This window comes from Balaenoptera ricei, chromosome 10 (genome assembly GCF_028023285.1).
Source record: "Balaenoptera ricei isolate mBalRic1 chromosome 10, mBalRic1.hap2, whole genome shotgun sequence".
NCBI lineage: Eukaryota > Metazoa > Chordata > Mammalia > Artiodactyla > Balaenopteridae > Balaenoptera > Balaenoptera ricei.
Genome location: NC_082648.1, coordinates 10,316,445 through 10,342,890, shown reverse-complemented (window position 1 = coordinate 10,342,890; position 26,446 = coordinate 10,316,445). Strand labels below are relative to the sequence as shown.

At 41.4% G+C, this 26,446-nt stretch overlaps 1 protein-coding gene across 1 annotated transcript; it reads right to left on the bottom strand.

Annotated features, from left to right (window-relative positions):
* Window positions 1–1,880: 1,880 nt before the first annotated feature.
* Window positions 1,881–21,937, bottom strand: DDX47 (DEAD-box helicase 47). Its single transcript, XM_059935342.1, has 12 exons — window positions 21,839–21,937; window positions 21,071–21,164; window positions 10,551–10,739; window positions 10,232–10,303; window positions 9,895–10,013; window positions 8,228–8,299; window positions 7,986–8,102; window positions 7,285–7,431; window positions 6,598–6,735; window positions 4,873–4,943; window positions 4,164–4,293; window positions 1,881–2,467 (listed from the first exon to the last, which is right to left on the bottom strand). The coding sequence occupies exons 1-12, from the start codon at window positions 21,923–21,925 to the stop codon at window positions 2,336–2,338; spliced, it is 1,368 nt and encodes a 455-aa protein (XP_059791325.1). The 5' UTR covers window positions 21,926–21,937; the 3' UTR covers window positions 1,881–2,335.
* Window positions 21,938–26,446: the final 4,509 nt, after the last annotated feature.

The following is a 26,446-nucleotide window of genomic DNA, read 5'->3' as shown; positions in this document are numbered from 1 at the left end:
CTACCCATCCTACTGTTTCTGAAAACCTATCTCCTGTCTTTTCTCCACTTTCTTTGTAATTAACTCTATCTATCTACCACTTGTATTCCACAACACAACCTTAAACCCCCCAAAACACAACAGTCCAGAAGGACGGTCTGTACTGGGCTAAATGGTGTCCCCCCCAAAATTCATGTCTACGTGGAACCCCAGAATGTGACCTTATTTGGAAATAGGGTCTTTGTGGAGATAATGAGTCAAGACGAGGTCATACTGGATTAGGGTGTTCCCTAAATCCAATTATCACATCCTTATAAGAAGGCCACGTGAAGGCAGACACACAGGGAAGAAGGTTACGTGAAGATATGGAGGCAGAGACTGGAGCTACGTTGCCACAAGCCAAGGACCGCTGGCCATCACCAGATGCTAGGAGGAGGCAAGGACAGACCCTTCCCGAGACGTTTCAGATGGAAGCCTGCTGGTAACTTGGTCTTGGACATCTAGACTCCAGAACTGTGATCCAACAAATTGCTGTTTTAAGCCCCCCGGTTTCTGGTACTTTGTTACAGCAGCCCCAGGAAACTCATACACACCTCGATCAGGGTTTCAGCCTCCAGACTTGTGCAACCTTGCCTTTGCGGACAGGGAGCATGAAGAAAGGTTCAGATTAGTGACACAAACCAACAGCTTTGCCCTCATTTACTACTAGATCGCACTCGTTTACTTCTGTGCCTCCTGCCCTTCACAATGACACCTTTACCTGTTCTGCTGGGGACTCTAGTTTACGGTCTGGGCCTACTAATATGCCTGAAGACACATCATCCACCTCTCTTCCCTCAGAGTCCTATCTTCCCATCCTAGCAAAGCATAATACGTATATACTTCAGAAACAACAGATAAGCTTTAAAAGAGGTTTTTAACCTTTTTAGTCTCCCCAGAAATGTGCATATACCTCAGGGGTCCACAGACCCTAAGTTAGAGACCTTGCCCATTTAGAAAGTTCAGACTCCTTCAGGATAATTCCGATCCCTTCTTACCCAGCACCCATAACCCGATTCAAATTCAGCTTGCTTCTGAAAGTCTTCCGCTGAGCTGAAGCAGCAGCCATCCACTGGCTTTTACCCACCGGCCCAGAGGGAGAGAGAGTTGCTGTTAGCTAAGCCACTCTGGAGAGTCCCATCAGGAAACAAGACAAATGGAGAATTAGCCTCCAGAGGTAGGCACCCCACCCCCTACATTTATAAAGATCTTCCTGCAATCAACATGCACACCTGACTCCCACAGAGAATTTTTTTTTTTAATTTATTTATTTTTGGCTGCGTTGGGTCTTCATTGCTGCATGCAAGCTTTTAGTTGCGGCGAGCAGGGGCTACTCTTCATTGCAGTGCGCGCACTTCTCATTGACGTGGCTTCTCTTGTTGCGGAGCACGGGCTCTAGGCGCGCGGGCTTCAGTAGTTGTGGCTCGCGGGCTCTAGAGCACAGGCTCAGTAGTTGTGGTGCACGGGCTTAGTTGCTCCACGGCACGTGGGATCTTCCCGGACCAGGGCTCGAACCCGTGTCTCCTGCATTGGCAGGCGGATTCTTAACCACTGTGCCACCAGGGAAGCCCCCCCCGACAGAGGATTTTAATCCAAGAAGCCAGGGATGTGAATCTATTCAGGGATCTAAGAGACTCTGCTCCGTCCCCAAGAAAAACGCAACCTCCTTTCAAACAGGACTTCCCTTTCAAAGCCATCCATCCTCGTTTCTTTGTTGATTTTTTTAAAGTCATAAATAATGTTTACCTCAAATTAAGGACAACCAATGAATTTGCCATGGAATCGCCACTGTCAGTTTCTTACCTATGAGGAAGATCTTACTAAATCTATAAAGTCTGTAACCCAAAAAGGTCCTCAAGGAGTTTGAATTTTTAAGAAATAATATTTAAATTTATTATTTCCCATTTGGTCTCATGAAACACAAGCTGAGACTGCAGAAGTATCACTGTTTTTAGATCTAGAAGCTCCTTTCCTTTACAATTACAGGTCAAGGGCTTCATGAGCCCAATCCTCGACTTGCAGCTGAAAAAAGCACAGGTCTGTGTGAAGGGATAGGAGAGCACATCTTACTAGTGTCAGGAGCAAGGAACCAAAGCTGAAGAATAGTCCGAGTCTTGACCTCAGCACTTCGAAAATATTCTGCAGGCAACGATGTTCTAACACACGGCAAGGGGGATGAGCACCGAGTGGGCTGGGCAGACCCTGGACACGATTCTGATGGATTTCGGCCTGCAGAGCTCTGGAGGGAGAGGTCTCATTCTCTCCTTCAATCCTCTTTACAGAACAGAAAGCAGAAATCAAGTCTTTATAAAAGAGATTAACGGCCCTTCCGTTTCTTCATTTTTCCTCCAGCCACCTTGTTCCTGACACCGATCGCACCCTCCGTATCGTCATTGTCCCCAGCAACCTCCCACGAGCGCTTCTTCTTCTCTCCATGCTCCCTTAACTCCTGCAAGAAACAGGAAGGATGGGACTGAAAATGAATGACTGTCACTGAAAGTGACACATCCTGGTCTCTGCTCCTTAAAATCAAACACTAAGTAACTCCCTAACATCTCCCATTAGCAAAGGAATAAGGCCCAAATCCCAAGATACAAAAATGTTAATCTATTTAGTAATCAAAGACAGGAAGATTAAAACAATAAGCTATTATTATTATTCTGGCAAAGATCTAAGAGAATGGTAATACCTAGACCTGGTCAGGGCGTGGGGACAGTCACATACACTGTCGCTCATCGTGTCAAAGTGCTTTAGCTTTTCTAGGGGGGCAGTTTGACACTATGTATGAATTCAAATTTTAACTGTGTATTCTCCTCCACCCAACAATTGATTCTACTTCTAGGAATTTATTCTAAGGAAACAAGACAAGTGTGCAAAGCTGTACATATCAGGATGTTCAACAGAGTTCTAGTTAAAATACAAAAAACTGGGAAAAGCATTAACACACATCAATGTAAATCACGTCATATATTCCATGACAGAATTCTCTGTAGCCATTAAGAAATGATCCCATGAGAATTCTAAGATGCTAGTGTCTAAGATATCAGTTTCTAAACTTGCAAGCAGTGCTATTTTTAAAAAACTGAATTCTCTCTCCTCAGATTACCAACTTTCAAAACATTGTAAAGTAATAAAATATACCTAATGCAAAGTCTAGAAGACCCAATTTGGTTTCCCTTGACGAGTCAGAAGGCAGTTAAGGACCTTGCAACAACTCCAAGAGCTTACTCCTGCCACTGGTGTTTAGGAAAGTCTGGTAACTGAACCGATTCAGGGCTAAGACACAGCCTAGATGACACTTTTTGAATAAAGTTTAAAATGTGAAGAAAAAAAAAAAAAGTGATCACATGAATCTCTGCTAGTTCAAAGAGAAAAATGATATACCTTTAGATAAAGTCATATACAATTAGATAAAGTCTAAGTATGGCTAAAGAAAGAAAAATAGCCAACTGTTATCAGTGGTTTTCTGTGGGGGGTGGCTTATGTGTTTCACTTACTATTTTAATCCTTTGTGTATTTTCTAAAAATGCTTCCCAACGCACATGTAATATTTTTATAAGCAAAAATACCAAACAAAGAATTCCATGTGGGCAGAAAAACAAAAACAAGTCCACACCTCAGCTACTCAGAAAGCAGCCCATGGGCGAAGTTTCTTCACCCCTCAGACCAGCACTCCAGGCAGCAGACGGCACCTGGAAGGGTGCTCCTTTAGACCTTCTCATCGCCACTCCTACCCCTACTATCGGTAACCACACTGTTTACACCAGCTTGACTGATGCTCATAAAACCCTGTATTCACGGTAACAATTATTCCCAATCTACAAATGAGGAACTGATTCTGAGAGGTCAGACACCTTGTCCGAGCTCACAGTTCTCAGCTGCACCTCCTGATCTCAAGGCCAAAGGTTTTTTTTTTTTTTTGCCTCATATGAAACATGAACAGTGGCTGGGAATGTGGTCACTGTGGTCAGACTGAGTCCAAACCCTGATTCGACCATTTAGTTGTACAGTCGAAAGCAAATTACCAACATCTGAGTATGCTCATCTTAAATTTGGAATAAAATATTCCAAGTTGAGGATTAACACAATAAAGTGTCTTGCATGTAAGTTAATTTCATTTGCTGGCGAGAAAATGCGTTGCATACCATTCGGGCAAATCTTTGGGCCTCAGTCACACGTTCTGTCAGCATCATAACCTCGTCATCCTGGGTTGGAAAGACAGGCAATTTCTTCCCAATTAAGTGTTCTATGCGCTGGAAGAGTTCCACGTCGTATCTGAAAAAGGAAAATTGCCATGGCTCTGGCTGGCTGACAGTGCACATGTCTGTCCGTTCCAAAACTATGATGCAACAGGCACCACAGTTTTCAACAATATCAAACCTACTATTCCTTTTCAGAACACTAACTAAATGCAATCTTCTGTGCACAGCCCAGCAGAAAACCACCCAACATATCCCTTACTCCCAGAAAAGCCCTGGGTACATAACAATTTGTTCCTTTGAAAACAAAATCAGAAATAGTTATTGTAATACTGTGAGTTGAGGGAACGGTCACTGTTCTATGGCTCCGGCATTTAAAAGAAATAACACGGTTTTTTGTGTGTGTGTGCCTCTATATGCCAAGTACTATACTACACACATGTACTACAGTATATGCTCTTTACATATACATCTCCAGTCTTCATTAAAACCCTGCTAGGTCGGTATTATTATTTCTATTTTACAAACAATGAAGGCGGGATGAGGGAGGTTAAGTGACTGTTACAGTAAGTGGTGAAGTCAGGTTCCAAGTCTGTCTGCCCCACAGTTCTGCTCTTTTCTCTACATTGCTCTGCCCCAAAGTCGGGTCACTTACTGTGTGACAAAGGTAATAGACTTTCCAGAGCGCCCTGCTCGAGCTGTTCGACCTACTCGATGGATGTAATCCTGAAATGAAAACGGTAAGTAACTTTGAGTTAGCTGGAATATAAATTAAAAACTGTATGTAAATTCTTCCTGCAAACCTTTGAAAGAAAACAGATTTGTGTTAGAACGTGGAGAGATGAACTCGCAATCTGTTGAGATAAATCTACTTCACTTTTGTTATTCTCCTCAGAGCACAAAACTGACCCCCTTTTTCCTTTCTTTTATAGAAAGACAAATCTACAAAGCAAATCTCCATGGACATAGCACAGGCAGAGGAAAATGGCACTAGATCTAGAGGCAGACCTGGGTCACAGATCTGCTTCTCCCACCGACCAGCGACGCAACTGTCTACAAGTCCAGAACTTCTCTGAACCCTGGTTTGTATCTATAAAACAGAGACACAAATACATGTCCAAACTCACACAGAGTTACTGTGAAAATCCTATGAGACAGCACCCTGTCTACAGCAGTTTAATACGAAGTTGACACACACTAGTTGTTCTCAACTGGGGTCAGTTTCATCCTCCCCAGGGGGCATTTGGAAATGTCTGGAAACATATCTGGTTGTCACAATGTCACCTGTGAGTAGAAGCCAGGAATTCTGCTAAGCATCCTACAATGCAAAGGACAGCCCTGCAACAAAGAAGTCCCAGACCAAGATGTTAACAGTGCCGAGGCTGGAAACCCTGGGATACACTGAGGACCACAAGCTGCCATTTCTCATCAGCTGGACCGACAGAGGTGAGCACGTGATCCGTCTGCGCCTCCGACAGTGAGCATCTAACCCCTCTCCTGGGCTCCTTCATTCACATTCATTAATATCACATCCACAGGCATGTGCAAGATGAGGAGAATGAAAAGATCAAGAGCTTTCCCTATTTTTGATACTTAACTAATCAAGGACACACACACACCAAAAAAAACTCCAATACTGTAACTAAGGAAAGACAGAAAACATTCCATTAAGAAATACACTTTGTATACAATGGAATGTTATTCAGCCATAAAAAAGAATGACATCTTCCCATCTGTGACAACATGGATAGACCTTGAGGGTATTCAGCTAAGTGAAATAAGTTAGACAGAGACAAATACTAGATCTCACTTATATGTGGAATCTAAAACAAAAACAAAAACAAAAAAAATTGAGCTCACAGATACAGAGAACAGATTTGGTGGTTGCCAGAGGCAGGGATGGGTGTGTGTGAAATGGGTGAAAGGGGGCAAAAGGTACAAATTTCAGTTATAAAATAAATAAGTCATGGGGATGTAATGTACAACATGCTGACTAGAGTTAATAATACTGTACTGCATATTTGAAAGTTGCTAAGGGAAAATATCTTTGAAATTCTCATCATAAGAAAAATACGTAATTATGAATGGTGACAGATGTTAACTAGACTTACTATGACAATTTTGCAATATATACGAATATTAAATCATTACATTTTACACCTGAAACTAATATGTCAATTACATCTCAATTTGAAAAGAAAAGGAGAGAGAAGGAGGTGGGGGAGAAAGAGAGTAAGAGGAAGGAAGGGAGGGAGGGAGGGAAGGAGGAAGGGAAAGAAAGGACAGGAAAGGAAAGGAAGGGAAGGGAAGGGGAAAAGAAAAGAAAAGAGAAAAGAAGAACACTTTGGGGCTAGAAAGTCAGGTCAGCAACAGGACTCACCTTGGAATGGGTAGGAATGTCAAAGTTAACAACTACATCCACATGAGGTATGTCCAAACCACGGCTGGCAACATCAGTTGCTAAAAGAATGGAACGAGCCTTTGCCTTAAATTTATTAAGGGATCCTAGGCGCTTGCTCTGAGACGATGAAAAGAAGAAATGGAAAGAATTTAATCTTGAAAAACGTGGAATCCAAGACACACAAACTAGACACACTAAATAAATACAAGAACCAAGAGAGAAATTTTTAAAAGGATGTTTCCCCCTTAGTCTGAACTAGGCTTCACAGGTCAAAAGGAAACATGGAAGCAATAAAAAGATATTTAAGACTAAAGCTAGAAAATACTAACATGAAACAGAGTTTGTTAAACATGATAGAAAGATAATTGGGAAATAATTTATTGAAAGTCTTTAGAGACGAGAGAGTCACTATTACCATGAGGGCTGAATAAATCAACTCAATAGCTTCCATCCCAGACAACTACCTGTGGAATATTCTAATTTGAGCTTCTTGCTATCCTGAAAGGAGGAAGTAGCATCCAAAGCAACACTTTAATGCCCATAAAATCAGGACAACTATGGGAAGATGCATTAATGTCATGTGTTGCTATTGCAGAAATCTCCTGCTACAAGGTTTAGCTTTCTCATGCCCCCAGTTCACCACTAATGATTCCAAAGAATAGTTACCTGACTCATCTGTCCATTGAGGGGAATGGCAGTGAATCCAAGATTTCGGAGTAGCAAAGCTGTCCTCTGAGTATTGTTACAGGTGCTGCAGAATATCATAAAGGAGTTTCCAGCCAATTCATTTAGAATATAAACCAGGTAGGTATCCTAAGTCACAAAGCCAAAACAATATATGTAACTGAACCTGGAAGAAGGTTGGCGTCCTGGGCATATAAATTATGTAAAAGACTAAGCCCATAGCTACTTCTCAGTTATCCAGACCCCCAGCTGCCAGCTTTGCACTCCTTAACCGGCACTATCATTATCATCTCTGTGAACCATGAGTTTCACACACAGCCTGAAGCCAAGCACAAGGAGAGCTGTACTCAGCAAGCACGCAAAGCCCTGACATCAAAGCACAAAACTAGGGTCCCTTGCCCATAAAAAAGCCACATAATAAGCAAGCAAAAGAAAAACTACCTCAAGGATGGGGTTAGGAAGGGATTATATCATGACTTCATTACTGTGGTTTAATATGTTGTGAATTCCCAGAATGTTGGACTTTATCAGTGATAAATATAAGCACGGCATGAGCTCTAAAACAAACAGAAAGGACTCCAATCTGTAGCACAGCTCTTAGCTAATCAAGAGTTGACACATTTTCAGATGCCTTGGTGAAGAAGGAGAGGGAGTGGCAGGAATGATCAAAGCAAACACTTTACCTTGAACTTAGAAGGAATAAAAAGATAATATTGCTGTAACTTCTCAACCGTCTGGTATTTAGAGGAAACGGCACATTTCACAGGATTCTTCAGCGCTGCTCGCTGAAGTTTTTGCACCTGAAGAAAGAAAACCTAGAATAGTACACTGATTTCTAAATACTCTATTTTTATTATCATTACTGTGACTGTTTCTATTTATCAATTCTTATAAAGAAGAAAAGAGAAGTCCTAGAAAAGTTCACCTTCTTGGTCATCGTAGCAGAGAAGAGAAATGTTTTCCGATCTCGGGGAATCACTTTCAGGATCTTGTCAACCTAAGGCAGAAAGAGCAAAGGATACCAACATAACATTTAGACTGGACACCTGCAAATGCTGCTTGTGAAGGAGAGAAGGAGATAACAAACTAAATACATCACTGTGGGATTTGGGGACTCAAAACTTTGATTCAGTTCAGCTAAAATTGACTGAATATTTACTATTTGATACCATACCAGATGCTATCAAAAATAATGCCAGTCAGAGAAAAGAACAGTTTAAATCAGCAGAGTAGAGCTAATCTAAGAGAAAAGTAAAGAATAAGCATTAATCAACTAAATAAGCTATGAAGAATGGGTCATCAAAGAAAAGATGGAAGAGGTTGAAATCAAATGAAATGGAAAAGAAAATCTGGTTTTGGTATTTCTCATCTCTGAAATCAAAGTCAGCCTGTATGTATGTATGTATGTATGTATGTATGTATATATATATATATATATATATATATATATATATACATATATATATACACATACATGTTTTTTGCCCAACTATCTTTTTTAATTGAAGTATAGTTGATTTACAATGTTTCAGGTGTACAGCAAAGTGATTCAGTTACACATACATACATATTTACACTTTTTCAGATTCTTTTCCATTATAGGTTATTACAAGATATTGAATATAGTTCCCTGTGCTATACAGTAAGTCCTTGTTGTTTATCTATTTTATATATAGTAGTGTGTGTATATTAATCCCATATTCCTAATTTATCCCTCGCCCCCCAAGTCAAACTATATTCGAAAGAGGATGCTGAGACTATTTACAATATCCAAGAGATGGAAGCAACCTAAATGTCCATCGACAGATGAATGGATAAAGAAGATGTGGTATATATACAGAATGGAATACTACTCAGCAATAAAAAAGAATGAAATAATGCCATTTGCAGCAACATGGATGGACCTAGAGATTATCATACTAAGTGAAGTCAAAGACAAATATCATATAATATCACTTATATGTAGAATCTAAAATATGATACAAATGGACTTATTTACAAAACAGAAACACATTCACAGACATAGAAAACAAACTTATGGTTACCAAAGGGGAAAAGAGGGAAGGATAAATTAGGAGTTTGTGTAGGTATATGTATACACACACACACACACACATATATATATGTATATATACACATATTTATATATGTATGTATAACTGAATCACTTTGCTGTACACCAGAAACACAACATTGTAAATTAACTATACTTCAGTAAAAAGTTAATTAATTTAATTTAATTTAATTTAAAAGCAACAAGGATATATTGTACAGCACAGGGAAATATAGTCATTATTTTGTAATAATTTTAAATGGAGTATAATCTATAGAAATATTGAATCACTATGTTGCACACCTAAAAATAATATAATATTATAAATCAACTATCCTTCAATAAAAAAGAAAGAAAAAATAAAAATAAAGAGGATGCTGAGGCACTGACAGGGTAAAGAGCATCAAGAATGAAAAAAGCAGCAGAGATGCTAAATTAACCAACCATGGTAAGTGCTCCACAAAAGCAGGTATGTAATGAACCAGATTTTGAACAGATTTTGAGATGCCCTAGGAAGAGGAAAGATGTTGAGAGCTCACCTCTGTCTCAAAATCCATATTCAATATTCGGTCTGCTTCATCCATGACCAAGTACTTGAGAGCTCTTAAGTTGAAACCTTTTGTATTTTCCAAGTGGTCAATCAGTCGACCAGGAGTTGCTAACAAGAAGAGTTGAGGAGAGAGGGCAATGTTTAAGAAAAAGGACAGAAAGAAAGTGACCACCCCCTCCCAAACAGAATTTCAGAAACTAAAAAAAATTAAACAAAAAATTAAATCCATTCTTTGAACTCTTTCCACACAAAGAAGTTACACCCAGTATCAGTAGATTTTCTCCAATTCATCATCACCAGTGTCTTTTACCACTGTCATTACTCACCTATTATTATATGTGGTTTTTTGGCCAGGGCCAGAGATTGAGACATTGAATCAATTCCACCTACAATCACAGCTTCAGAAAGAAAAAGAATATTCAAAAGAGATCCTTAATTTTTTTCCATAGTTCACTGTAAAGCCAATGACACATTTCTACTTTCATTTTTCTTCCCTTACAATTACAACTTTCCCCGAAGCTAAAATACCAAATCAGCTCTTTAGGTCAATGAACTTATGTTAACGACACTTCCTTCCATTCTCCTTTCACACTCATTCTCAACCTGTGAAGAAATTCTAAAGATTCCTTTCCTCTCGACACTTACCACATTGCACCCCAATAGAAGACCCCAGGGCTTCAAACTGCTCTGAGATCTGAAAGGCTAGCTCCCGAGTTGGGGTGAGAACTAAGGCAAACAAACGCTGGGGCGTCTCTAGCAGCACATTCAGAATGGGCAGAGCAAAGGCCCCTGTCTTCCCAGAGCCGGTTTCCGCCAGCCCAATAATATCACGACCTAGAAGACAAAGAAAACACCTAATAGCAAAGAAATGCTCTCTGCACCATTTCCACATTATTCCACAAGGACCCACTGCTGGCACAAAGTAAACCATGAATAAATATTTGATGAATTCAGGGGAGGGGGAGGTTGATGAGACAGAAGACACGGTCTCTGTCCTAAATTAGCTCAAAATCCAAGGGTGAAATACACATATATGTTCTAATATGATAGGTCCCTACAGGATACAGTGAGAACAAAAAGGAATGAGCAACCTACTGCCAGGAGGAGTCAGGAAAGGTTAACAGAGGTGATGAGTAAATTAAATCTGGAAGTAAGCAAAGAAGGAAAGGAAGGGCAGTCCCGTATGAGGAAAGACGCTTTAAAGAACACAGCATGGGGCTTCCCTGGTGGCGCAGTGGTTAAGAATCCGCCTGCCAGTGCAGGGGACACGGGTTCGAGCCCTGGTCCAGGAAGATCCCAAATGCCGTAGAGCAACTAAGTCCGTGCACCACAACTACTGAGCATACGCTCTAGAGCCCGGGAGCCACAACTACTGAGCCTGTGTGCCACAACTACTGAGCCTGCACTCTAGAGCCCATGCTCCACAACAAGAGAAGCCACCGCAACGTGAAGCCTGCGCACTGCAACAAAGAGTAGCCCCCACTCTCCACAACTAGAGAAAGCCCGTGCACAGCAACGAAGACCCAATGCAGCCAAAAATAAATAAATTAAATAAATAAGTTAAAAAAAAAAAAAAGAATACAGCATGAGTTCAGAGAGTGAGAAGTACAACGTGGCCAGAACACAAAAGTCAAGGGGGAAAGGGAGAGGAATAAGGAAACCCACAGCCATGCTAAGGAGTTTTGACATCCTCCTATAAGAGAGAGGAACTGAAGGATTTTAAGCAGGGAATATCATGACCAATGTTATTCGTTAAGAAGATAAACCCCAGGCCTGATGGCATAAGAAGGACCCAAGGAGCTTAACAGTACAGCCATTTACACTGATCCTTCTGAGGGAAGAATGCCAGAAGTAATTCCTTAAGAATGGGTCCCCATGGTTTGTTATCACCAATCAAGCCATAACTGAGAAGATTTGGCAATTAATTTACAAGCCAAGACCCACCGCCTCTACGCTGGTTGCAGCCCCCAGAGTAGCTGAGCACTAGGACAGCACCCAGTGGGAAGCCTTCCTGTCGAGTAATGACTTCCACAGTTGACTGCTGAGGCTTCCTCACCTCGAGAATAGCCCTGCAATAACCCCCTTTCCCTGAGGTAACCTGAATATGACTCTCTTCCCTACAACTTAAAATGAACTAAAGGGCAGAATGGGGAACACACAGGAAAATGAGAGCTCAGTTAGGGTACCAGGAGAGCTATGACGGTGGCCTGAATGGAGGCCAGCCAAAGTGAGAATTACAAAGTAAGGAAAGAGGTCCGTGGAACCAGAGAGTTGGCACCGCAGGCAACACCTTTGGTATTTATGCCTTGTGTCTTTTCCGCACCTTAATTCACTGGCAAGCATCCCTCGTACCAAGTTGAGCCATGTGGCTAACAGGGTCTTGGTGCTCCGGCCGGGTGTCAGGCCTGAGCCTTTGAGGTGGGAGAGCCGAGTTCAGGACACTGGAACACCAGAGACCTCCCAGCTCCACGTAAAATTGATCAGTGAGAGCTCTCCTAGAGACTCCGTCTCAACGCTAAGACGCAGCTCCACTCAACGACCAGCAAGCTACAGTGCTGGACACCCTATGCCAAACAACTAGCAAGAGAGGAACACAGCCCCATCCATTAGCAGAGCAGCTGCGTAAAATCATAATAAGTTCACAGACACCCCAAAACACACCACCGGACGTGGACCTGCCCACCAGAAAGACAAGATCCAGCCTCATCCACCAGAACACAGGCACCAGTCCCCTCCACCAGGAAGCCTACACAACACATTGAACCAACCAACCTCACCCACTGGGGTTAGACACCAAAAACAACGGGAACTACAAACCTACAGCCTGCGAAAAGGAGACCCCAAACACAGTAAGTTAAGCAAAATGAGAAGACAGAGAAACACACAGCAGATGAAGGAGCAAAGTAAAAACCCACCAGACCAAACACATGAAGAGGAAATAGGCAGTCTACCTGAAAAAGAATTCTGAGTAGGGCTTCCCTGGTGGCGCAGTGGTTAAGAATCTGCCTGCCAATGCAGCGGACACAGGTTCGAGCCCTGGTCTGGGAAGATCCTACATGCCGCGGAGCAACTAGGCCCGTGAGCCACAACTACTGAGCCTGCGCGTCTGGAGCCTGTGCTCCACAACAAGAGAGGCCGCAACAGTGAGAGGCCCGCACACCGCGCTGAAGAGTGGCCCCCGCTCGCCGCAACTAGAGAAAGCCCTCGTACAGAAACGAAGACCCAACACAGCCAAAAATAAATAAATAAATAAATACATTTTTTTAAAAAAAGAATTCTGAGTAATGATAGTAACAATGGTCCAAAATCTTGGAAACAGAATGGAGAAAATACAAGAAACGTTTAACAAAGATGTAGAAGAACTAAAGAGAAAACAAACAATGATGAACAACACAATAAATGAAATTAAAAGTTCTCTAGAAGGAATCAATAGCAGAATAACTGAGGCAGAAGAACGGATAAGTGACCTGGAAGATAAAATAGTGGAAATAACTACCTCAGAGCAGAATAAAGAAAGAAAAGAATTGAGGACAGTCTCAGAGACTTCTGGGAAAACATTAAACGCACCAACATTCAAATAATAGGGGTCTCAGTAGAAGAAGAGAAAAAGGAAGGGACTGAGAAAATATTTGAAGAGATTATAGTTGAAAACTTCCCGAATATGGGAAAGGAAATAGTCAATCAACTCCAGGAAGCAGAGAGTCCCATACAGGATATATCCAAGGAGAAATTCACCAAGACACATATTAATCAAACTATCAAAAATTAAACACAAAGAAAAAATATTAAAAGCAGCAAGGGAAAAGCAACAAATAACATACAAGGGAATCCCCATAAGGTTAACAGCTGATCTTTCAGCAGAAACTCTGCAAGCCAGAAGGAAGTGGCAGGACATATTTAAAGAGATGAAAGGGAAAAACCTACAACCAACGTTACTCTACCCAGCAAGGATCTCATTCAGATTTGATGGAGAAATCAAAAGCTTTATATTCAAGCAAAAGTTAAGAGAACTGAGCACCAAGAAATCAGCTTTACAGCAAATGCTAAAGGAACTTCTCTAGGCAGGAAACACAAGAGAAGGAAAAGACCTACAATAACAAACCCAAAACAATTAAGAAAATGGTAATAGGAATATACATACTGATAATCACCTTAAATGTAAACGGATTAAATGCTCCAACCAAAAAGACACAGACCGGCTGAATGGATACAAAAACAAGACCCGTATATATGCTGTCTACAAGAGACCCACTTCAGACTTAGGGACACATACAGACTGAGAGTGAGGGGATGGAAAAAGATATTCCATGCAAATGGAAATCAAAAGAAAGCTGGAGTAGCAATTCTCATATCAGACAAAATAGTCTTTAAAATAAAGACTATTACAAGAGACAAACAAGGACACTACATAATGATCAAGGGATCAATCCAAGAAGATATAACAATTGTAAATATTTATGCACCCAACACAGGAGCACCTCAATACATAAGGCTAATGCTAAAAGCCATAAAAGGGGAAATCGACAGTAACACAATAATAGTAGGGGACTTTAACACCCCACTTTAACCAATGGACAGATCAACCAAAATGAAAATAAATAAGGAAACACAAGCTTTAAATGATACATTAAACAGGAGGGACTTAATTGATACTTATATGACATTCCATCCAAAAACAACAGAATACACTTTCTTCTCAAGTGCTCATGGAACATTCTCCAGGAGAGATCATATCTTGAGTCACAAATCAAGCCGTGGTAAATTTAAGAAAACTGAAATTGTATCAAGTATCTTTTCTGACCACAACGCTATGAGACTAGATATCAATTACAGGAAAATAACTGTAAAAAATATAAACACGTGGAGGCTAAACAATATGCTACTAAATAACCAGGAGATGACTGAAGAAATCAAAGAGGAAATCAAAAAATACCTAGAAACAAATGACAATGAAAACACGACAGACCAAAACCTACAGGATGCAGCAAAAGCAGTTCTAAGAGGGAAGTTTTTAGCAATACAATCCTACCTCAAGAAACAAGAAAAATCTCAAATAAACAACCTAAACTTACACCTAGAGCAATTAGAGAAATAAAACTAAAAGCTGGTTCTTTGAGAAGATAAACAAAATTGATAAACCATTAGCCAGACTCATCCAGATAAAAAGGGAGAAGACTCAAATCAACAGAATTAGAAATGAAAAAGGAGGACTAACAACTGACACTGCAGAAATGCAAAGGATCATGACAGATTACTGCAAGCAACTATATGCCAATAAAATGGACAACCTGGAAGAAATGGACAAATTCTTAGAAAAGCACAACCTTCCGAGACAGAACCAGGAAGAAAGAGAAAATATAAACAGGCCAATCACAAGCACTGAAATTGAAACTGTGATTAGAAATCTTCCAACAAACAAAAGACCAGGACCAGATGGATTCACAGGTAAATTCTATCAAACATTTAGAGAAGAGCTAACACCTATCCTTCTCAAACTCTTCCAAAATATTGCAGAGGGAGAAACACTCCCAAACTCATTCTACGAGGCCACCATCACCCTGATACCAAAACTAGACAAAGATGTTACAAAAAAAGAAAACTACAGGCCAATATCACTGATGAACATAGATGCAAAAATCCTCAACAAAATACTAGCAAACAGAATCCAGCAACACAATGAAAGGATCATACACCATGATCAAGTGGGGTTTATCCCAGGAATGCAAGGATTCTTCAATATACACAAATCAATCAATGTGATACACCATATTAACAAACTGAAGGATAAAAACCATATGATCATCTCAATAGATGCAGAAAAAGCTTCTGACAAAATTCAACACCCATTTATGATAAAAACTCTCCAGAAAGTAAGCATAGAGGGACCTTACCCTTTAATAAAGGCCATATATGACAAACCCACAGCAAACATCATTCTCAGTGGTGAAAAACTGAAACCATTTCCACTAACATCAGAACAAGACAAGGTTACCCACTCTCACCACTATTATTCAACATAGTTTTGGGAGTTTTAGCCAGAGCAATCAGAGAAGAAAAAGAAATAAAAGCAATCCAAATCAGAAAAGAAGAAGTAAAACTGTCACTGTTTGCAGATGACATGATACTATACATAGAGATTCCTAAAGATGCTACCAGAAAACTAGTAGAGCTAATCAATGAATTTGGTAAAGTTGCAGGATACAAAATTAATGCACAGAAATCTCTTACATTCCTACAGACTAATGATGAAAAGTGTGAAAGAGAAATTAAGGAAACACTCCCATTCACCCCTGCAACAAAACAATAAAATACCTAGGAATAAACCTACCTAAGGAGACAAAAGACCTGTACGCAGAAAACTATAAGACACTGATGAAAGAAATTAAAGGTGATACAAACAGATGGAGAGATATACCATGTTCTTGGATTGGAAGAATCAACATTGTGAAAATGACTATATTACCCAAAGCGATCTACAGATTCAATGCAATCCCTATCAAACTACCACTGGCATTTTTCACAGAACTAGAACAAAGAATTCACAATTTGTATGGAAACACAGAAGACCCCAAATAGCCAAAGCAATCTTGAGAAAGAAAAATGGAGCTGGAGGAATCAGGCTCCCAGACTTCAGACTATACTACAAACCTACAGTAATCAAGACAGCATGGTACTGGCACAAAAGCAAGTATAGATCAATGGAAAAGGGTAGAAAGCCCAGAGATAAACCCACGTACATATGGTTACCTTATCTTTGATAAAGGAGGCAAGAATGTACAATGGAGAAAAGACAGCCTCTTTAATAAGTGGTGCTGGGCAAACTGGACAGCTACATGTAAAAGAATGAAATTAGAACACTCCCTAACACCATATACAAAAGTAAACTCAAAATGGATTAAAAACCTAAATGTAAGCCCAGACACTATAAAACTCTTACAGGAAAACACAGGCAGAACACTCTATGACAGCAAGATCCTTTTTGCTCCACCTCCTAGAGAAATGGAAATAAAAACAAAAATAAACAAATGGGACCTAATGAAACTTAAAAGCTTTTGCACAGCAAAGGAAACCATAAAAAAGACGAAAAGACACCCCTCAGAATGGGAGAAAATATTTGCAAACGAAGCAGTTGACAAAGGATTAATCTCCAAAATATACAAGCAGCTCATGCAGCTCAATATCAAAAACACACACAACTCAATCCAAAAACAGGCAGAAGACCTAAACAGACATTTCTCCAAAGAAGATATACAGATTGCCAACAAACATGAAAAGATGCTCAACATCACTGATCATTAGAGAAATGCCAATCAAAACTACAATGAGGTATCACCTCACACAGGTCAGAATGGCCATCATCAAAAACTCTACAAACAATAAATGCTGGAGAGGGTGTGCAGAAAAGGGAACCCTCCTGCACTGTTGGTGGGAATGTAAACTGATACAGCCACTATGGAGAACAGTACAGCAGTTCCTTAAAAAATTAAAAATAGAACTACGATATGACCCAGCAATCCCACTACTGGGCATATACCCTGAGAAAACCATAATTCAAAAAGAGTCATGTACCACAATGTTCATTGCAGCACTATTTACAATAGCCAGGACATGGAAGCAATCTAAGTGTCCACTGACAGATGAATGGCTAAAGAAGATGTGGTACATATATACAATGGAATATTACTCAGCCATAAAAAGAAACGAAATTGAGTTATTTGTAGTGAGATGGATAGACCTAGAATCTGTCCTACAGAGTGAAGTAAGTCAGAAAGAGAAAAACAAATACCGTATACTAACACATATATATGGAATCTAAAAAAAAAAAAACAATGGTTCTGAAGAATCTAGGGACAGGACAGGAATAAAGACACAGACGTACAGAATGGACTTGAGGACACAGGGAGAGGGAAGGGTAAGCTGAGATGAAGTGAGAGAGTGGCACTGACATATATACACTACCAAATGTAAAATAGATAGCTAGTGGAAAGCAGCTGCATAGCACAGGGAGATCAGCTCATGCTTTGTTACCACCTAGAGGGGTGGGATAGGGAGGGTGGGAGGGAGACGCAAGAGGGAGGGGATATGGGGATATATGTATACGTACAGTTGATTCACTTTGTTATACAGCAGCAACTAACACAACAATGTAAAGCAATTATACTCCAATAAAGATGTTAAAAAAAAAGTCATAGATAAAACTTACTGAAATTATTTCTTACAATTCTTTAAACAGGCATTTAGAATTGTTACTGTTGATTATATTCAGAGAAATAGGACAGATACTCTATTTGCATAACTTTTGCTCTCAGTTTGGAACATGAACAACAAAATGCCGTGATTAATGATTTTTACTATTCTTTTTGTTTTCCTGCAGATAGTTGGCATAAAAATGGGCTATCAAGCACATCAAGTTGAAGTAAGTAGGAATAAAATAAATCAAAATCCTTAAGTTGAGTCAACTACAGAGTCAGAATATGATACTCCACTGGACAAATTTGCATCCAATTTTGGGGGGCAATTTTTGGTCATCAAAATAAGTGCATTTCCCATTAAGTTGGCAATAAAGCTTGAAGGAGAAAGATCACATTGTTTACTGTAAAACTGATACGATAAAGATTATATGAGATCACATGTATAGATACAGATACGTAAACTGTAATGGGATTTCAAATAACAGAATAATTATGAATTTCAAATTTTCGTTTATATGCAATAAAAGTTAATAGTACAGTATAGATCCAAATCTCTAGGCCATAGGCAGATAACCTGCTGTTAACATTAGTGACTGGAATTTTGTTTAAATAATAGCTATATAATTAGGACCACATTGCCTGACAAATGTTTGGCACATACAGCTTCCTAGGTTTCATACACCTTGGAGAGAAAGAAGGAAACATCTAACAAAAGTTGATAATAGCCAAAACAATGTGGAACAATAAGACCTTCCTTCCTCCCTCCCTCCCTCCCTTCCTTCCTTCCTTCCATTCTTCCACTTATTTTTTTGTCTTTATATTGGAGAATATGTGTTAAGTGAGCTCTCTGATATCTTGCCTTGAGGCTCATTTTATGCTTCTAACACTGAATAATGGGATGGCACACCAGACTGCAGTGGGGAATTTTCCTTTGTAATCAGAGTTTTGAGGAGATATGTTATACTGTATCATATTAGAAAAATTAAAAAGGTCATCCATGCCTTTCCTGACTATTCTGTTCTCCCTTAGTGGGCAAGAGTAGAATTTCCTGAGGAAGGATGCTCTCTGTCAGGCAGACAACCCAATGCCCAACCAAAATAAATGAATAAATAGATTAGCTAATTAATTAATTTAAACTAAAGAAATAAATCAAAGGCTCAACTTTGCTACTTTATCACAGACTGCCTTTCAACCTTAAACACCAGGCTCTGCCTGGGGATCTCAAGCCCTCTTTAGGTGGTTTTCCAAGAGCTGCTTCCGTAACACTAGGCCTGACGTTAAATGTTACGTGGCTGGTTAGAGACTGAAAAATCATCGAGCTGTAAAAGTCTAGGTTGTTGCTGAGACTCCAGAGGACTAAGCAGTTTTGGATAATAAACTCAAGTTGTATGAGAATTCAAACATTACAGACAAAGCATTACAACATGAAATTCTAATTTATTTGAATCAACACATATATGATTATTAACAAAATAACTTCTCTCGTGTTATTTTGTTTCTATAGACATCCTATAGACCTTTGGAATCATTCTTATGTAGAATGTTCATAGGTGTGATGTACACAATTTATTGTTTGTGCTGGTGTTAGTACTGTTGACCTGTTACTTATTCTCATCATATTTTCCATGTACATTTTTGCGAATATAAATGTAAAGTTCATGTATTCTCAAAATTGTTAAAAATATATTGAATACATTTTCTGTCTTCATGCGACTTCCAAAAAAAAAAAAAGAAAGTGAAATTGACACAACATTGCAAATCAACTATACTTCAACAAAATAAAAAAATAAAAGAAAGTAACAGAAGAAAATGTGATTGACACAGAGGTTTCCAGCTTGGGAAACTCAAAAGCCATAAACTAAGATAAGGGCTACAGGGAAATTAGTTCTGGTGAGAAAAATAAGGACTCTGTTCTGGACATAGGGAACTTGAGCTTCCTGCAGTAAGCTTAGAGAAAAGTATCTAAAAACCAGTTGGACATACTTGTTTGGAGCTCAGCAAAAAAGTGTGGGCTAGAAATACAGACATGGGAGCCATGAGCATCTGACCAATGCTCATGTGTGCTCCCCCAGGGGCAGACACATTAGAATAAACTATTAAGTTTTTTTTTCAATTAATTATTATTATTATTATGAATTTTTTTTTTTTTTTTTTTTTTTTACTTTTGGCTGCACTGGGTCTTCATTGCTGTGTGCAGGCTTTCTCTAGTTGCAGCGAGCAGGGGCTACTCTTTGTTGTGGTGCACAGGCTTCTCATTGCGGTGGCTTCTCTTGCTGCAGAGCACGGGCTCTAGGCGCGCAGGCTTCAGTAGTTGTGGCACGTGGGCTCTAGAGTGCAGGCTCAGTAGTTGTGGCGCAGGGGCTTGGTTGCTCCATGGCATGTGGGATCTTCCCGGACCAGGGCTCAAATCCGTGTCCCCTGCATTGGCAGGCGGATTCTTAACCACTGGACCACCAGGGAAGTCCCAGAACTATTAACTTTTGTATCTATATATGCCTAGGTCCCATGCCTGGAAATTCCAATTCAGAAGGTCTAGGTTGGAGCCCAGAAATCGCTAGCGTTTTAAAAGTTCCACAGGTGATTCTAATGAGCACTGGCTGAAACTCACTGATGCAGACAGTATTAAAGCTTCAGGACTGGATGAGACATCTTAGTAACATTTTAGAGTGAGAAAAAAGGATAAAGACAGAATTAACGCCGCAAGGCAAAGGGAAAAGAGCCAAAAAAAAAACTGAGAAAGAAAAAGCTAGAAAAACAGGAGAAGACAACAAACCCCCTCGTAGAAAGTAAGCTCCGTAAAACTGGAGAATTACTGTTTCAAAAACCAATAAGCCACAAACTTTTTATCTTTAGGGACCCTATTTTATTTCACTTGACGTATACAAAGCAATAGCTCTCAAAAGTGGTATTTAACTGAATATGTGTAACTTCACGCTGAATCTGAAACAGGCCACATACTTAATTTCAACCTACCCTGTAAGGCCAAAGGAATAGCTTCAATCTGGATCTTTGTTGGCTTTGTCCATCCCAACTGGTCACAAGCTTCACACAACACATCTGTCACACCCTTAGAATTCAGAAAAACATAGTTTAGCAAAGAAAAACACACACTCACCTCCCACATAATTAAATGACTGTTAGGGCCGCCTTGTTGGTGACATGTGCGTCCCCTACGCTTTGATTCAAAAGGTTTTTATTGTGAGTCTACTCAGTCTTCTCCTTAACTCTGAGAACTGGGACAGGAACCTAAGACTTACCAATCACTCTCCACTCGCCGGGGACAAAGCCAAGTTCTCCGCCTGTGTTACTTCATTTAATCTTCACAACTCTATGCGGTACTTATCATAACCCCCAATTTACAGATGTGGAAAGTGAGGCACCGAGAAAACTTGCCTCTAGTCAGTGACTGGGTCAGAATTCAATACCGGTTCATCTGAATCCAAGGCCCAAGATGCACAAAAAGTGGATTCGCCGCATGGACAACATCCTGCACAGACACAACGCTGCCACACCGAGGTGGAGTTCAAAAGGGCATATGGGGGCTCCCGGGCCGCCCTCCCACCACCCAAACTCAGAGCCGAGGGAGCTCGTCCGGAACCCGAGCTTCAGACATCCCGGGAAAAACCTGAGCTAGGCCCCGGCTGTTTTTTGCACACCAGCGGCCGGTATCGAAGGCAACCGGACTCTGCCCGCGCCTGGCGGCAGCAGGAAAAAAAGGAAACCGGAGTCATCCATTCTTACCAGGTCTTTAAATGTTTTCGTTTCCGCCTCCTCCACCGCCGTCTGGGGCACCGCAGCCGGTGAACCGCACTCCTCGGACGCCGCCATGCTGTCTGCAGGCTCCGGAAGTCGGTCGGCGGCGCGCGGGATGCTGGGAAATGTAGTTTTCGTTCTCCCGGGTGGCGTGTTGTGGGCGCCCCCTGCGGGCTTGGCGGGGTTTCGCGGAAAAGCAGTAAAAAAAGAAATTAGGCATGGGTATAAGCGTTTGGAGTTGTGGAGCTGAGCCAAGTGCAGAAGGGCCTGATGACCAGGACCTCTAATCTGCCCTTTAGGTCCCTTTAGAAAGTTTTCCCCACCTTTCACAACCGCTGTGTTCCTCCCTCTTCTAACCATAGAGTTTTGAACAGGTTCACATTACAGTACTATTTATTTATTATAAATATTATTTCATTCATTTATTCAATAATATCTTGAGAGCCTACCATATGCTAGGGCTATGCTAAATGCCTACTGAACAGGACAGCGACCTCTACCGTCATGGAGAAGACAGATGATAAATAAGTGATCACAGATCATTTCAATTTGTGGAAAGTGTGATGATGCAACAGATATAAAAATGATAGAGGGCTTCCCTAGTGGCGCAGTGGTTGAGAATCTGCCTGCCAATGCAGGGGACATGGGTTCAAGCCCTGGTCTGGGAAGATCCCACATGCCGCGGAGCAACTAGGTCCGTGAGCCACAACTGCTGAGCCTGCACGTCTGGAGCCTGTGCTCAGCAACGGGAGAGGCCGCGATGGTGAGAGGCCCGCGCACCGCGATGAAGAGTGGCCCCCACTTGCCGCAGCTGGAGAAAGCCCTCGCACAGAAACGAAGATCAGCACAGCCATAAATAAACAAACAAATAAATAAATAAATAAAATGATAGAGATTTGATTTGCATTTCTCTAATAATTAGCGATGTTGAGCATTTTACATGTGCCTGTTGGCCATCTGTATGTCTTCTTTGGGGAAATGTCTATTTAGGTCTTTTGCCCATTTCTCGATTGGGTTTTTTGGGTTTTTTGTTGTTGAGTTGTATGAGCTGTTTGTAAATTTTGGATCATTTATATGTGGATCTAAAATATGACACAAATGGGGACTTCCCTGATGGACCAGTCGTAAAGAATCCGCCTTCCAACATAGGGAACGTGGGTTCGATCCCTGGTCGGGGAACTAAGATCCCACGTGCCGTGGGGCAACTAAGCCCTCATGCCACAACTACTGAGCCCGAGCGCCTCAACTAGAGAGCCCACGTGCCGCAGACTACAGAGCCCACGCGCTCTGGAGCCCACAACTAGAGAGAGAAAACCCGCACACCACAACTAGAGAGAAGCCTGCGGTGCCACAACAAAGATCCCGAGTGCCGCAACTAAGACTGACGCAGCCAAAAATAATAAATAAATGAAATAAATAAATATTAAAAAAATATGACACAAATGAACTTAGCTACAAAACAGAAACAGGCTCACAGACATAGAGAACAGACTTATGGTTGCCAAAGGGGAGGGGGTTGGGGAAGGGATGGATTGGGAGTTTGGGGTTAGCAGATGCAAACTAATATATATAGAATGGATAAACAAGGTCCTACTGTATAGCACAGGGAACTGTATTCAATATCCTGTGATAAACAATGATGGAAAATAATATGAAAAAGAATGTATATATGTGTATAACTGAATCACTTTGGTGTACAGCAGAAATTAACAGAACATCGTAAAACAGCTATACTTCAATAAAATAAAATTTTTTCAAATGATGGAGAGCAACTTGGGTGGGGTGGACTGTGGGAATAACAGCAAGATTGGGGAAGGCCTCTCTGAAGTAGTGATGTTTGAGCTGAGACCTCACTGGGAAGCAGAAGAAAGTTCCTTCAAGAACCCAGAGGACAATGATTTCAGGCTGAGGGAACAGCAAGTACAAAGGCCCTGAGGCTCAGGTCAGACCCTGCAGGGCCCTAGAGTCGAAGGTATGGGGTTTGGATGTTATCCTAAATATGAAAGAAGCCACTGGAAGGTTTTGAGCAGGTGAGTGACGTAATCTACATATTAAAAATATCACTCTAACTTTATATGTAGAGAGGAAATAATGAAAAAGAGAGGCCATCTAAGAGGCAAGAGATGATCTCCATACCCCCAGCCTGACACGAAATAGACACCCAGGAACCCCACCTGGATGAATTACAACTCAGCGGAGCATTGTGATCGGGTAGGGTGGCAGATCAGGAAGGACATCGCTGGTTGTTTCTTTAGGGAATGAAGTTGTTTCCATCTTTGAGATTACACCGCTGCAGAATAGGCCCTTTGTCTTTTTATGTTGATTTACTCCAAGTTAAAGGTAAGGAGAGAAGACACACATTGTATGAAACAAGAGGTCCCCTTGAAATTGGCTCCATCAGGCAGTCGGAAACAGGTGCTCATGCCATGGCAGCCTAAGACGCTCAGGCCCGCTGTTCAGCTCCCCATCATGGCCACCTCTGCATTTTCCTAGGACCAGGATTAGGCCACTTTAGATGATGTCCAAGGCAGATAACATGCTTTGAGATAAGGGGAAGTTGATTTATCCTAAAGAAAACCCACCCAAAAAGCTCTGTCTCTTCCTCTTCCTGTTGTGATAAAAACAAAATTCAACTGAGTATGAGACAGGCTGGGACCTGTGACCCTTTGCTGCAGTGCTTACACCTGGACAAACATCTCCTGAGCCTCAGAATACAAAGAAACTATAAGAGACTAAAAATAACTGCACCCATTCCCCATTGGGGCAAATTATGAACGATAAGATACAAAAAGACCAAAAACCCAACTGCCACTTCTGAGGTGTCAGGAGCAAAAGCAGGGTACTGTGCGAGATAGATGCACACAGCACCACCAAGGGGGTAGGCAGACCACCTAAGCCTCCACTCTGACCCCACACATGTATCCACCTCTACCCTCACCCCATTTAAGGGACCAGCTCCCCACCTCCGGGGAGTGAGCATGGGAACCTGTTACTTATTTTCACTCCCTCGTTCCCTCGTGCTGCAGCACGAGTTCCAATAAAGCCTTCCCTGAATTTCGCATCTAGCCCCTTATCAATTTCTTCCCCCCCCCCCCCAGGACCAGGAATCGAACCCACGCCCCCTGCAGTGGAAGCATGGAGTCTTAACCACTGCACCAGCAGGGAAGTCCCAGCCTCTTATCAATTTCTATTGATTAAGGAGTCCAAGAACCCTGGTCGGTAACAAGTCCATTTTAAAGATCTTACTGGCTTTATTCAATGATTCATGAATTGGGCAGCTTCCCATCTAGCAGATAGAAAGGAGCTCTAAAGAGTTGTACAAAAGGGCAGGCTTTTATAGGCAGGAGGAGGTGGGACAAGGAAGTTGTTCTATCAAAGAGCTGATTGTTTCAGGCCAGGTCATCTTCCTTTGGGGCACAGCATGGGTCTATGAGGCCAGTTACCTCCCTAGTGCTGACCAGGTAATTCTAAAGTGACTGGGTAAGATTCCTTTCCTGAAAGCATCTGAAATTGCAGTTAGGTTAGGTATTAAGTCTGGGTTTGGTGATGTGGCCTTAGCATAAGTGAATCCATCTTGGGCCTGCTGTTTGTTTGTTTTTTTTAATTTATTTACGGCTGCGTTGGGTCTTCGTTGCTGTGCGCGGGCTTTCACTAGTTGCGGTGAGCGGGGGCTACTCTTCGTTGCAGTGTGCGGGCTTCTCATTGCGGTGGCTTCTTTTGTTGCAGAGCACGGACTCTAGGCACACGGGCTCCTGTAGTTGTGGCTCACGGGCTCAGTAGTTGTGGCTCGCTGCCTCTAGAGTGCAGGCTCAGTAGTTGTGGCTCCCAGGCTTCGTTGCTCCACGGCATGTGGGATCTTCCCGGACGAGGGCGCGAACCCATGTCCCCTGCATTGGCAGGCGGATTCTTAACCACTGTGCCACCAAGGAAGTCCCTGTTGTTTCTTTTTTTAACACTGTCCTCTGCTTTGTAGACCTGCTGGGGAATCTGTGCTCCTTGTTTGACAAATGAGAAACTCGAGTCCCAGAAGGTAAAAAGACATGTCACATGGCAAGGTAACAAGAGACAAGACTAGAACCCAGGCCTCTTGAGACCCAGACCAGTGCTTTTACTGACGGAAAGATCGCTTTACACGACAGCAAGCAACTTCCCCTGCACAGTCACACTCGGAATTCCTCTGCCACACAGATTTTTCTGTCAAAACAAAGAGAGAAGGACTTACTTTGCTTCCCTTAGGCTCACGCTCTGATTTGATGTAGGAGAGTGGAATGGGAATTAAAAGTGCTGGGAAAAGGTGAAAGACTCAATCGTAAAATTCAGGGAAGCAGAGTGAAGAGGCCTGGAAAAGGGGACCCAGCTGGAAACAATTGGGAGGACTATAAAACTGTGTATAATACCGGGTCTAAAGTTACCCAAGTTTTGGTAAAATGTGTTACAGGAACGAAAAAAAGATTACGCCTAAGATTTCTGGGGCTCTGGGGTTGCTCTAAAGGGAAACTGATTTAAACCATCAAGCTGCTATTATAATAGCAAACTCTGCTCATTTTAGCCAGGAAAAAGTTCTTCTGTGTGTTCTTGGACAATCAGACATGGGTT